Source organism: Lampetra fluviatilis, unplaced genomic scaffold, assembly GCF_964198595.1.
Source record: "Lampetra fluviatilis unplaced genomic scaffold, kcLamFluv1.1 SCAFFOLD_450, whole genome shotgun sequence".
Taxonomy (NCBI): domain Eukaryota; kingdom Metazoa; phylum Chordata; class Hyperoartia; order Petromyzontiformes; family Petromyzontidae; genus Lampetra; species Lampetra fluviatilis.
The window spans coordinates 17,501-30,000 of record NW_027620645.1 but is presented as its reverse complement, the minus strand read 5'-3'; the positions used below and the strand labels follow the sequence as shown (position 1 = coordinate 30,000).

Here is a 12,500-nt window from a genome sequence, read left to right as displayed (position 1 = left end):
ACTCAGTCGCTCACCCACCCACTCACTCATACACTCACTCATACACCCACTCACTCATACACTCACTCACTCACTCACTCACTCACTCACCAACTCACTCACCAACTCACTCACCCACTCACTCACCAACTCACTCACCCACTCACTCACCAACTCACTCACCAACTCACTCACCAACTCACTCACCAACTCACTCGCCAACTCACTCGCCAACTCACTCGCCAACTCACTCGCCAACTCACTCGCCAACTCACTCGCCCACTCACTCGCTCACCAACTCACTCCCTCGCTCACTCACTCACTCACTCACTCACCCACCCACCCACCCACCCACCCACTCACTCATACACTCACTCACTCATACACTCACTCACTCATACACCCACTCATACACTCACTCACACACTCACTCACACATTCACTCACCCACTCACCCACCCACTCACCCACTCACTCACTCGCTCGCTCACTCTCTCAGTCACTTACTCAGTCACTCAATCACCAACTCGCTCGCTCCCTCGCTCGCTCACCAACTCACCCACTCACTCACTCACCCACTCACTCACCAACTCACTCACTCACCCACTCACTTGCTTACTCAGTCACTCAGTCACTCACTCACCCACTCACTCACTCACCCATTCACTCGCTCACCCACTCACTCAGCAACTCACTCACCTACTCGCTCGCTCGCTCACCAACTCACTCACCAACTCATTCACCCACTCACTAACTCGCACAACCACTCACTCATTCACCAACTCACTCACCAACTCACCCACTCAACCACTCACTCAACCACTCACTCAACCACTCACTCAGCCACTCACTCAGCCACTCACTCAGCCACTCACTCAGCCACTCACTCAGCCACTCACTCAGCCACTCACTCAGCCACTCACTCAGCCACTCACTCAGCCACTCACTCAGCCACTCACTCAGCCACTCACTCAGCCACTCACTCAGCCACTCACTCAGCCACTCACTCAGCCACTCACTCAGCCACTCACTCAGCCACTCACTCAGCCACTCACTCAGCCACTCACTCAGCCACTCACTCAGCCACTCACTCAGCCACTCACTCAGCCACTCACTCAGCCACTCACTCAGCCACTCACTCAGCCACTCACTCAGCCACTCACTCAGCCACTCACTCAGCCACTCACTCAGCCACTCACTCAGCCACTCACTCAGCCACTCACTCAGCCACTCACTCAGCCACTCACTCAGCCACTCACTCAGCCACTCACTCAGCCACTCACTCAGCCACTCACTCAGCCACTCACTCAGCCACTCACTCAGCCACTCACTCAGCCACTCACTCAGCCACTCACTCAGCCACTCACTCAGCCACTCACTCAGCCACTCACTCAGCCACTCACTCAGCCACTCACTCAGCCACTCACTCAGCCACTCACTCAGCCACTCACTCAGCCACTCACTCAGCCACTCACTCAGCCACTCACTCAGCCACTCACTCAGCCACTCACTCAGCCACTCACTCATTCACTCACTCATTCACTCACCCACTCACCAACTCACTCACTCACCAACTCACTCATCAACTCACTCACTCACCAACTCACTCACCAACTCACCCACTCACTCACTCACTCACCCACTCACTCACTCACCAACTCACTCACCAACTCACCCACTCACTCACTCACTCACCCACTCACCAACTCACTCGCTCACCAACTTGTTCACCAACTCACCAAATCTCGTTCACCAGCTCTCTCTCTGAGTCTATGGGGCAGTGTTGAGTCTATGGTGCAGTGTTGAGTCTATGGTGCAGTGTTGAGTCGATGGTGCAGTGTTGAGTCTATGGGGCAGTGCTGAGTCTATGGTGCAGTGTTGAGTCTATGGGGCAGTGTTGAGTCTATGGGGCAGTGTTGAGTCTATGGGGCAGTGTTGAGTCTATGGGGCAGTGTTGAGTCTATGGGGCAGTGTTGAGTCTATGGGGCAGTGTTGAGTCTATGGGGCAGTGTTGAGTCTATGGTGCAGTGTTGAGTCTATGGGTGGCAGTGTTGAGTCTATGGGTGGCAGTGTTGAGTCTATGGTGCAGTGTTGAGTCTATGGTGCAGTGTTGAGTCTATGGGGCAGTGCTGAGTCTATGGTGCAGTGTTGAGTCTATGGTGCAGTGTTGAGTCTATGGTGCAGTGTTGAGTCTATGGTGCAGTGTTGAGTCTATGGGGCAGTGTTGAGTCTATGGTGCAGTGTTGAGTCTATGGTGCAGTGTTGAGTCTATGGGGCAGTGTTGAGTCTATGGTGCAGTGTTGAGTCTATGACAGTGTTGAGTCTATGGTGCAGTGTTGAGTCTATGGTGCAGTGTTGAGTCTATGACAGTGTTGAGTCTATGGGCAGTGCTGAGTCTATGGGGCAGTGTTGAGTCTATGGGGCAGTGTTGAGTCTATGGTGCAGTGTTGAGTCTATGACAGTGTTGAGTCTATGGGCAGTGCTGAGTCTATGGGGCAGTGTTGAGTCTATGGTGCAGTGCTGAGTCTATGGGCAGTGTTGAGTCTATGGGGCAGTGTTGAGTCTATGGGGCAGTGTTGAGTCTATGGGGCAGTGTTGAGTCTATGGTGCAGTGTTGAGTCTATGGTGCAGTGTTGAGTCTATGGGGCAGTGTTGAGTCTATGGGGCAGTGCTGAGTCTATGGGTGGCAGTGTTGAGTCTATGGGTGGCAGTGTTGAGTCTATGGGTGTCAGTGTTGAGTCTATGGGTGGCAGTGTTGAGTCTATGGGGCAGTGTTGAGTCTATGGGGCAGTGTTGAGTCTATGGGGCAGTGTTGAGTCTATGGGGCAGTGTTGAGTCTATGGGGCAGTGTTGATTCTATGGGCAGTGTTGAGTCTATGGGCAGTGTTGAGTCTATGGGCAGTGTTGAGTCTATGGTGCAGTGTTGCGTCTATGGGGCAGTGTTGAGTCTATGGGCAGTGTTGAGTCTATGGGCAGTGTTGAGTCTATGGTGCAGTGTTGAGTCTATGGGCAGTGTTGAGTCTTTGGGTGACAGTGTTGAGTCTATGGTGCAGTGTTGAGTCTATGATGCAGTGTTGAGTCTATGGGTGGCAGTGTTGAGTCTATGGTGCAGTGTTGAGTCTATGGGGCAGTGTTGAGTCTATGACAGTGTTGAGTCTATGGTGCAGTGTTGAGTCTATGGGGCAGTGTTGAGTCTATGGTGCAGTGTTGAGTCTATGGGGCAGTGTTGAGTCTATGACAGTGTTGAGTCTATGGTGCAGTGTTGAGTCTATGGGGCAGTGTTGAGTCTATGGGGCAGTGTTGAGTCTATGGTGCAGTGTTGAGTCTATGGTGCAGTGTTGAGTCTATGACAGTGTTGAGTCTATGGTGCAGTGTTGAGTCTATGGTGCAGTGTTGAGTCTATGGGGCAGTGTTGAGTCTATGACAGTGTTGAGTCTATGGGGCAGTGTTGAGTCTATGGTGCAGTGTTGAGTCTATGACAGTGTTGAGTCTATGGGCAGTGTTGAGTCTATGGGGCAGTGTTGAGTCTATGGGGCAGTGTTGAGTCTATGGTGCAGTGTTGAGTCTATGGTGCAGTGTTGAGTCTATGGGCAGTGTTGAGTCTATGGTGCAGTGTTGAGTCTATGGTGCAGTGTTGAGTCTATGGTGCAGTGTTGAGTCTATGGGGCAGTGTTGAGTCTATGGTGCAGTGTTGAGTCTATGGGGCAGTGTTGAGTCTATGGTGCAGTGTTGAGTCTATGGGGCAGTGTTGAGTCTATGGGCAGTGTTGAGTCTATGGTGCAGTGTTGAGTCTATGGTGCAGTGTTGAGTCTATGGTGCAGTGTTGAGTCTATGGTGCAGTGTTGAGTCTATGGTGCAGTGTTGAGTCTATGGTGCAGTGTTGAGTCTATGACAGTGTTGAGTCTATGGGCAGTGTTGAGTCTATGACAGTGTTGAGTCTATGGTGCAGTGTTGAGTCTATGGTGCAGTGTTGAGTCTATGGTGCAGTGTTGAGTCTATGGGCAGTGTTCAGTCTATGGGGCAGTGTTGAGTCTATGGTGCAGTGTTGAGTCTATGGGGCAGTGTTGAGTCTATGGTGCAGTGTTGAGTCTATGGGCAGTGTTCAGTCTATGGGGCAGTGTTGAGTCTATGGTGCAGTGCTGAGTCTATGGGCAGTGTTGAGTCTATGGTGCAGTGTTGAGTCTATGGGGCAGTGTTTAGTCTATGGGGCAGTGTTGAGTCTATGGTGCAGTGCTGAGTCTATGGGTGGCAGTGTTGAGTCTATGGGTAGTGTTGAGTCTATGGGTGGCAGTGTTGAGTCTATGGGTGGCAGTGTTGAGTCTATGGTGCAGTGTTGAGTCTATGGGGCAGTGTTGAGTCTATGGGGCAGTGTTGAGTCTATGGTGCAGTGTTGAGTCTATGGTGCAGTGTTGAGTCTATGGTGCAGTGTTGAGTCTATGGGGCAGTGTTGAGTCTATGGGGCAGTGCTGAGTCTATGGTGCAGTGCTGAGTCTATGGTGCAGTGTTGAGTCTATGGTGCAGTGTTGAGTCTATGGGGCAGTGTTGAGTCTATGGTGCAGTGTTGAGTCTATGGTGCAGTGTTGAGTCTATGGGGCAGTGTTGAGTCTATGGTGCAGTGTTGAGTCTATGGGGCAGTGTTGAGTCTATGGGGCAGTGCTGAGTCTATGGTGCAGTGTTGAGTCTATGGGGCAGTGTTGAGTCTATGGTGCAGTGTTGAGTCTATGGTGCAGTGTTGAGTCTATGGTGCAGTGTTGAGTCTATGGGGCAGTGCTGAGTCTATGGTGCAGTGTTGAGTCTATGGGGCAGTGTTGAGTCTATGGGCAGTGTTGAGTCTATGGTGCAGTGTTGAGTCTATGGTGCAGTGTTGAGTCTATGGGGCAGTGTTGAGTCTATGGTGCAGTGTTGAGTCTATGGTGCAGTGCTGAGTCTATGGTGCAGTGTTGAGTCTATGGTGCAGTGTTGAGTCTATGGGCAGTGTTGAGTCTATGGGGCAGGCTGAGTCTATGGGGCAGGCTGAGTCTATGGGACAGTGTTGAGTCTATGGGGCAGTGTTGAGTCTATGGGGCAGTGTTGAGTTTATGGGGCAGTGTTGAGTCTATGGTGCAGTGTTGAGTCTATGGGGCAGTGTTGAGTCTATGGTGCAGTGTTGAGTCTATGGTGCAGTGTTGAGTCTATGGGGCAGTGTTGAGTCTATGGGGCAGTGTTGAGTTTATGGGGCAGTGTTGAGTCTATGGTGCAGTGTTTAGTCTATGGGGCAGTGTTGAGTCTATGGGGCAGTGTTGAGTCTATGGGTAGTGTTGAGTCTATGGGGCAGTGTTGAGTCTATGGTGCAGTGTTGAGTCTATGGGTGGCAGTGTTGAGTCTATGGTGCAGTGTTGAGTCTATGGGTAGTGTTGAGTCTATGGGGCAGTGTTGAGTCTATGGGGCAGTGTTGAGTCTATGGTGCAGTGTTGAGTCTATGGTGCAGTGTTGAGTCTATGGGGCAGTGTTGAGTCTATGACAGTGTTGAGTCTATGGGTGGCAGTGTTGAGTCTATGGTGCAGTGTTGAGTCTATGGGTGGCAGTGTTGAGTCTATGGTGCAGTGTTGAGTCTATGGTGCAGTGTTGAGTCTATGGTGCAGTGTTGAGTCTATGGTGCAGTGCTGAGTCTATGGTGCAGTGAGTCTATGTGTCTCAGTGTTGATGTTGTGTGTGTACATTCAACAGGGTTGTGGCTTGGCCTTGTTTGCCATGTCGGTGTTCGTTGTGGCCGACCCGGCGAGGCTGTGGCCACTCCTCTCGGCGTTCAACAACACCGACATCTTCGCCGGAGCCTGGATCAGCATCTTCACCGGATTCAGTTTCTTTCTGCTTGCCATCTTGGGAATCTACGCGGTGATGCGGCTCGCTAGGGGGCTACTACTGGCGGTGAGTGGTGGTGGGGGGGTGGTCAGTTAGTCAGTCGCTCAGTCACTCAGTCAGTCGCTCAGTCAGTCAGTCACTCAGTCACTCACTCAGCGGTGATGCGGCTCGCTAGGGGGCTACTACTGGCGGTGAGTGGTGGTGGGTGGTGGTCAGTTAGTTAGTCAGTCGGTCAGTCACTCAGTCAGTCAGTCACTCAGTCAGTCAGTCGCTCAGTCAGTCAGTCACTCAGTCACTCGCTCAGCGGTGATGCGGCTCGCTAGGGGGCTACTACTGGCGGTGAGTGGTGGTGGTGGGTGGTCAGTCGGTCAGTCAAACATTCAAACAGTCGGTCAGTCGGTCAGTCAAATAGTCAAACAGTCGGTCGGTCATTCGGTTGGTCACTCGGTCACTCAGTTAGTCAGTCAGTCAGTCAGTCGCTCGGTCAGTCAGTCGGTCAGTCAGTCAGTCAGTCGGTCAGTCAGTCGCTCGGTCACTCACTCAGTCGCTCAGTCACTCAGTCAGTCGCTCAGTCAGTCAGTCACTCAGTCACTCGGTCAGCGGTGATGCGGCTCGCTAGGGGGCTACTACTGGCGGTGAGTGGTGGTGGGTGGTCAGTCAGTTAGTCAGTTAGTTAGTCAGTCACTCGGTTAGTCGGTCAGTCGGTCAGTCGGTCAGTCAAACATTCAAACAGTCGGTCGGTCATTCGGTTGGTCACTCGGTCACTCAGTCAGTCAGTCAGTCGCTCACTCAGTCACTCAGTCAGTCACTCATTCACTTAGTCAATTAGTCACTCAGTCAGTCACTCAGTCACTCAGTCAGTCAGTCAGTCAGTCAGTCAGTCAGTCACTCAGTCACTCACTCAGCAGTGATGCGGCTCGCTAGGGGGCTACTACTGGCGGTGAGTGGTGGTGGGGGGGTGGTCAGTTAGTCAGTCGGTCAGTCGGTCAGTCACTCAGTTAGTCACTCACTCAGTCACTCACTCGGTCACTCGGTCACTCAGTCAGTCAGTCGGTCACTCATTCAGTCAGTCGGTCACTCATTCAGTCAGTCGGTCACTCAGTCGGTCACTCAGTCAGTCACTCAGTCAGTCACTCAGTCAGTCACTCAGTCAGTCACTCAGTCAGTCAGTCAGTCACTCAGTCAGTCAGTCACTCACTCATTCACTCAGTCGGTCAGTCGGTCACTCAGTCGGTCACTCAGTCAGTCACTCAGTCAGTCACTCAGTCAGTCACTCACTCAGTTGCTCAGTCAGTCACTCAGTCAGTCAGTCAGTCACTCAGTCATTCACTCAGTGAGTGAGTCACTCAGTCAGTGAGTCATTCACTCACTCGGTCAGTCAGTCAGTCAGTCGCTCAGTCAGTCGCTCAGTCAGTCACTCAGTCAGTCAGTCGGTCACTCAGTCAATCACTCACTCGGTCACTCGGTCACTCGGTCACTCGGTCAGTCGGTCAGTCGCTCACTCACTCAGTCACTCACTCACTCACTCAGTCAGTCAGTCAGTCGGTCACTCAGTCGGTCACTCAGTCGGTCACTCAGTCAGTTACTCAGTCAGTTACTCAGTCAGTCGCTCAGTCAGTCGCTCAGTCAGTCGCTCAGTCAGTCAGTCACTCAGTCATTCACTCAGTGAGTGAGTCACTCAGTCAGTGAGTCATTCACTCAGTCACTCAGTCAGTCAGTCGCTCAGTTAGTCAGTCACTCACTCACTCAGTCAGTCAGTCGGTCACTCAGTCGGTCACTCAGTCGGTCACTCAGTCAGTTACTCAGTCAGTTACTCAGTCAGTCACTCAGTCAGTCACTCAGTCAGTCAGTCGGTCACTCAGTCAGTCAGTCGGTCACTCAGTCAGTCACTCACTCGGTCACTCAGTCACTCACTCAGTCGCTCACTCAAACACCCACCCACTCTCCCACTCACTCAGTCAGTCAGTCGGTCACTCAGTCACTCACTCAGTCACTCAGTCAGTCACTCAGTCAGTCAGTCGGTCACTCAGTCAGTCACTCACTCGGTCACTCAGTCACTCACTCAGTCGCTCACTCAAACACCCACCCACTCTCCCACTCACTCAGTCAGTCGGTCACTCAGTCACTCACTCAGTCACTCAGTCAGTCACTCAGTCAGTCAGTCGGTCACTCAGTCAGTCACTCACTCGGTCACTCAGTCACTCACTCAGTCGCTCACTCAAACACCCACCCACTCTCCCACTCACTCAGTCAGTCAGTCGGTCACTCAGTCACTCACTCAGTCACTCAGTCAGTCACTCAGTCAGTCAGTCGGTCACTCAGTCAGTCACTCACTCGGTCACTCAGTCACTCACTCAGTCGCTCACTCAAACACCCACCCACTCTCCCACTCACTCAGTCAGTCAGTCGGTCACTCAGTCACTCACTCAGTCACTCAGTCAGTCACTCAGTCAGTCAGTCGGTCACTCAGTCAGTTACTCAGTCAGTCACTCAGTCAGTCAGTCGGTCACTCAGTCGGTCACTCAGTCAGTCAGTCGGTCACTCAGTCAGTCACTCACTCGGTCACTCAGTCACTCACTCAGTCGCTCACTCAAACACCCACCCACTCTCCCACTCACTCAGTCAGTCAGTCGGTCACTCAGTCACTCACTCAGTCACTCAGTCAGTCACTCAGTCAGTCAGTCGGTCACTCAGTCAGTTACTCAGTCAGTCACTCAGTCAGTCAGTCGGTCACTCAGTCGGTCACTCAGTCAGTCAGTCAGTCACTCAGTCAGTCAGTCGGTCACTCAGTCAGTCACTCACTCGGTCACTCAGTCACTCACTCAGTCGCTCACTCAAACACCCACCCACTCTCCCACTCACTCAGTCAGTCAGTCGGTCACTCAGTCACTCACTCAGTCACTCAGTCAGTCACTCAGTCAGTCAGTCGGTCACTCAGTCAGTTACTCAGTCAGTCACTCAGTCAGTCAGTCGGTCACTCAGTCGGTCACTCAGTCAGTCAGTCAGTCACTCAGTCAGTCAGTCGGTCACTCAGTCAGTCACTCACTCGGTCACTCAGTCACTCACTCAGTCGCTCACTCAAACACCCACCCACTCTCCCACTCACTCAGTCAGTCAGTCGGTCACTCAGTCACTCACTCAGTCACTCAGTCAGTCACTCAGTCAGTCAGTCGGTCACTCAGTCAGTTACTCAGTCAGTCACTCAGTCAGTCAGTCGGTCACTCAGTCGGTCACTCAGTCAGTCAGTCAGTCACTCAGTCAGTCAGTCGGTCACTCAGTCAGTCACTCACTCGGTCACTCAGTCACTCACTCAGTCGCTCACTCAAACACCCACCCACTCTCCCACTCACTCAGTCAGTCAGTCGGTCACTCAGTCACTCACTCAGTCACTCAGTCAGTCACTCAGTCAGTCAGTCGGTCACTCAGTCAGTTACTCAGTCAGTTACTCAGTCAGTCACTCAGTCAGTCAGTCGGTCACTCAGTCAGTCACTCACTCGGTCACTCAGTCACTCACTCAGTCGCTCACTCAAACACCCACCCACTCTCCCACTCACTCAGTCAGTCAGTCGGTCACTCAGTCACTCACTCAGTCACTCAGTCAGTCACTCAGTCAGTCAGTCGGTCACTCAGTCAGTTACTCAGTCAGTTACTCAGTCAGTCACTCAGTCAGTCAGTCGGTCACTCAGTCAGTCACTCACTCGGTCACTCAGTCACTCACTCAGTCGCTCACTCAAACACCCACCCACTCTCCCACTCACTCAGTCAGTCAGTCGGTCACTCAGTCACTCACTCAGTCACTCAGTCAGTCACTCAGTCAGTCAGTCGGTCACTCAGTCAGTTACTCAGTCAGTTACTCAGTCAGTCACTCAGTCAGTCAGTCGGTCACTCAGTCAGTCACTCACTCGGTCACTCAGTCACTCACTCAGTCGCTCACTCAAACACCCACCCACTCTCCCACTCACTCAGTCAGTCAGTCGGTCACTCAGTCACTCACTCAGTCACTCAGTCAGTCACTCAGTCAGTCAGTCGGTCACTCAGTCAGTCACTCACTCGGTCACTCAGTCACTCACTCAGTCGCTCACTCAAACACCCACCCACTCTCCCACTCACTCAGTCAGTCAGTCGGTCACTCAGTCACTCACTCAGTCACTCAGTCAGTCACTCAGTCAGTCAGTCGGTCACTCAGTCAGTTACTCAGTCAGTTACTCAGTCAGTCACTCAGTCAGTCAGTCGGTCACTCAGTCAGTCACTCACTCGGTCACTCAGTCACTCACTCAGTCGCTCACTCAAACACCCACCCACTCTCCCACTCACTCAGTCAGTCAGTCGGTCACTCAGTCACTCACTCAGTCACTCAGTCAGTCACTCAGTCAGTCAGTCGGTCACTCAGTCAGTTACTCAGTCAGTTACTCAGTCAGTCACTCAGTCAGTCAGTCGGTCACTCAGTCAGTCACTCACTCGGTCACTCAGTCACTCACTCAGTCGCTCACTCAAACACCCACCCACTCTCCCACTCACTCAGTCAGTCAGTCGGTCACTCAGTCACTCACTCAGTCACTCAGTCAGTCAGTCAGTCAGTCGGTCACTCAGTCAGTTACTCAGTCAGTTACTCAGTCAGTCACTCAGTCAGTCAGTCGGTCACTCAGTCAGTCACTCACTCGGTCACTCAGTCACTCACTCAGTCGCTCACTCAAACACCCACCCACTCTCCCACTCACTCAGTCAGTCAGTCGGTCACTCAGTCACTCACTCAGTCACTCAGTCAGTCACTCAGTCAGTCAGTCGGTCACTCAGTCAGTCACTCACTCGGTCACTCAGTCACTCACTCAGTCGCTCACTCAAACACCCACCCACTCTCCCACTCACTCAGTCAGTCAGTCGGTCACTCAGTCACTCACTCAGTCACTCAGTCAGTCACTCAGTCAGTCAGTCGGTCACTCAGTCAGTCACTCACTCGGTCACTCAGTCACTCACTCAGTCGCTCACTCAAACACCCACCCACTCTCCCACTCACTCAGTCAGTCAGTCGGTCACTCAGTCACTCACTCAGTCACTCAGTCAGTCACTCAGTCAGTCAGTCGGTCACTCAGTCAGTTACTCAGTCAGTTACTCAGTCAGTCACTCAGTCAGTCAGTCGGTCACTCAGTCAGTCACTCACTCGGTCACTCAGTCACTCACTCAGTCGCTCACTCAAACACCCACCCACTCTCCCACTCACTCAGTCAGTCAGTCGGTCACTCAGTCACTCACTCAGTCACTCAGTCAGTCACTCAGTCAGTCAGTCGGTCACTCAGTCAGTTACTCAGTCAGTTACTCAGTCAGTCACTCAGTCAGTCAGTCGGTCACTCAGTCAGTCACTCACTCGGTCACTCAGTCACTCACTCAGTCGCTCACTCAAACACCCACCCACTCTCCCACTCACTCAGTCAGTCAGTCGGTCACTCAGTCACTCACTCAGTCACTCAGTCAGTCACTCAGTCAGTCAGTCGGTCACTCAGTCAGTTACTCAGTCAGTTACTCAGTCAGTCACTCAGTCAGTCAGTCGGTCACTCAGTCAGTCACTCACTCGGTCACTCAGTCACTCACTCAGTCGCTCACTCAAACACCCACCCACTCTCCCACTCACTCAGTCAGTCAGTCGGTCACTCAGTCACTCACTCAGTCACTCAGTCAGTCACTCAGTCGGTCACTCAGTCAGTCACTCACTCGGTCACTCAGTCACTCACTCAGTCGCTCACTCAAACACCCACCCACTCTCCCACTCACTCAGTCAGTCGGTCACTCAGTCACTCACTCAGTCACTCAGTCAGTCACTCAGTCAGTCAGTCGATCACTCAGTCAGTCACTCACTCGGTCACTCAGTCACTCACTCAGTCGCTCACTCAAACACCCACCCACTCTCCCACTCACTCAGTCAGTCAGTCGGTCACTCAGTCACTCACTCAGTCACTCAGTCAGTCACTCAGTCAGTCAGTCGGTCACTCAGTCAGTTACTCAGTCAGTTACTCAGTCAGTCACTCAGTCAGTCAGTCGGTCACTCAGTCAGTCACTCACTCGGTCACTCAGTCACTCACTCAGTCGCTCACTCAAACACCCACCCACTCTCCCACTCACTCAGTCAGTCAGTCGGTCACTCAGTCACTCACTCAGTCACTCAGTCAGTCACTCAGTCAGTCAGTCGGTCACTCAGTCAGTTACTCAGTCAGTTACTCAGTCAGTCACTCAGTCAGTCAGTCGGTCACTCAGTCAGTCACTCACTCGGTCACTCAGTCACTCACTCAGTCGCTCACTCAAACACCCACCCACTCTCCCACTCACTCAGTCAGTCAGTCGGTCACTCAGTCACTCACTCAGTCACTCAGTCAGTCACTCAGTCAGTCAGTCGGTCACTCAGTCAGTTACTCAGTCAGTTACTCAGTCAGTCACTCAGTCAGTCAGTCGGTCACTCAGTCAGTCACTCACTCGGTCACTCAGTCACTCACTCAGTCGCTCACTCAAACACCCACCCACTCTCCCACTCACTCAGTCAGTCAGTCGGTCACTCAGTCACTCACTCAGTCACTCAGTCAGTCACTCAGTCAGTCAGTCGGTCACTCAGTCAGTTACTCAGTCAGTTACTCAGTCAGTCACTCAGTCAGTCAGTCGGTCACTCAGTCAGTCACTCACTCGGTCACTCAGTC

The 12,500-nt window shown here is 52.5% G+C and overlaps 1 protein-coding gene across 1 annotated transcript in view; it reads left to right on the top strand.

Moving 5' to 3' along the window:
- Positions 1 to 12,500, top strand: part of UPK1B (uroplakin 1B) — a 26,262-nt gene that overhangs the window by 4,964 nt on the left and 8,798 nt on the right. Inside the window, exon 3 of the mRNA XM_078884751.1 lies at positions 5,686 to 5,886. Within this exon, the coding sequence (XP_078740877.1) occupies positions 5,686 to 5,886 (201 nt within the window). The remainder of the gene's footprint in view (positions 1 to 5,685; positions 5,887 to 12,500) is intronic.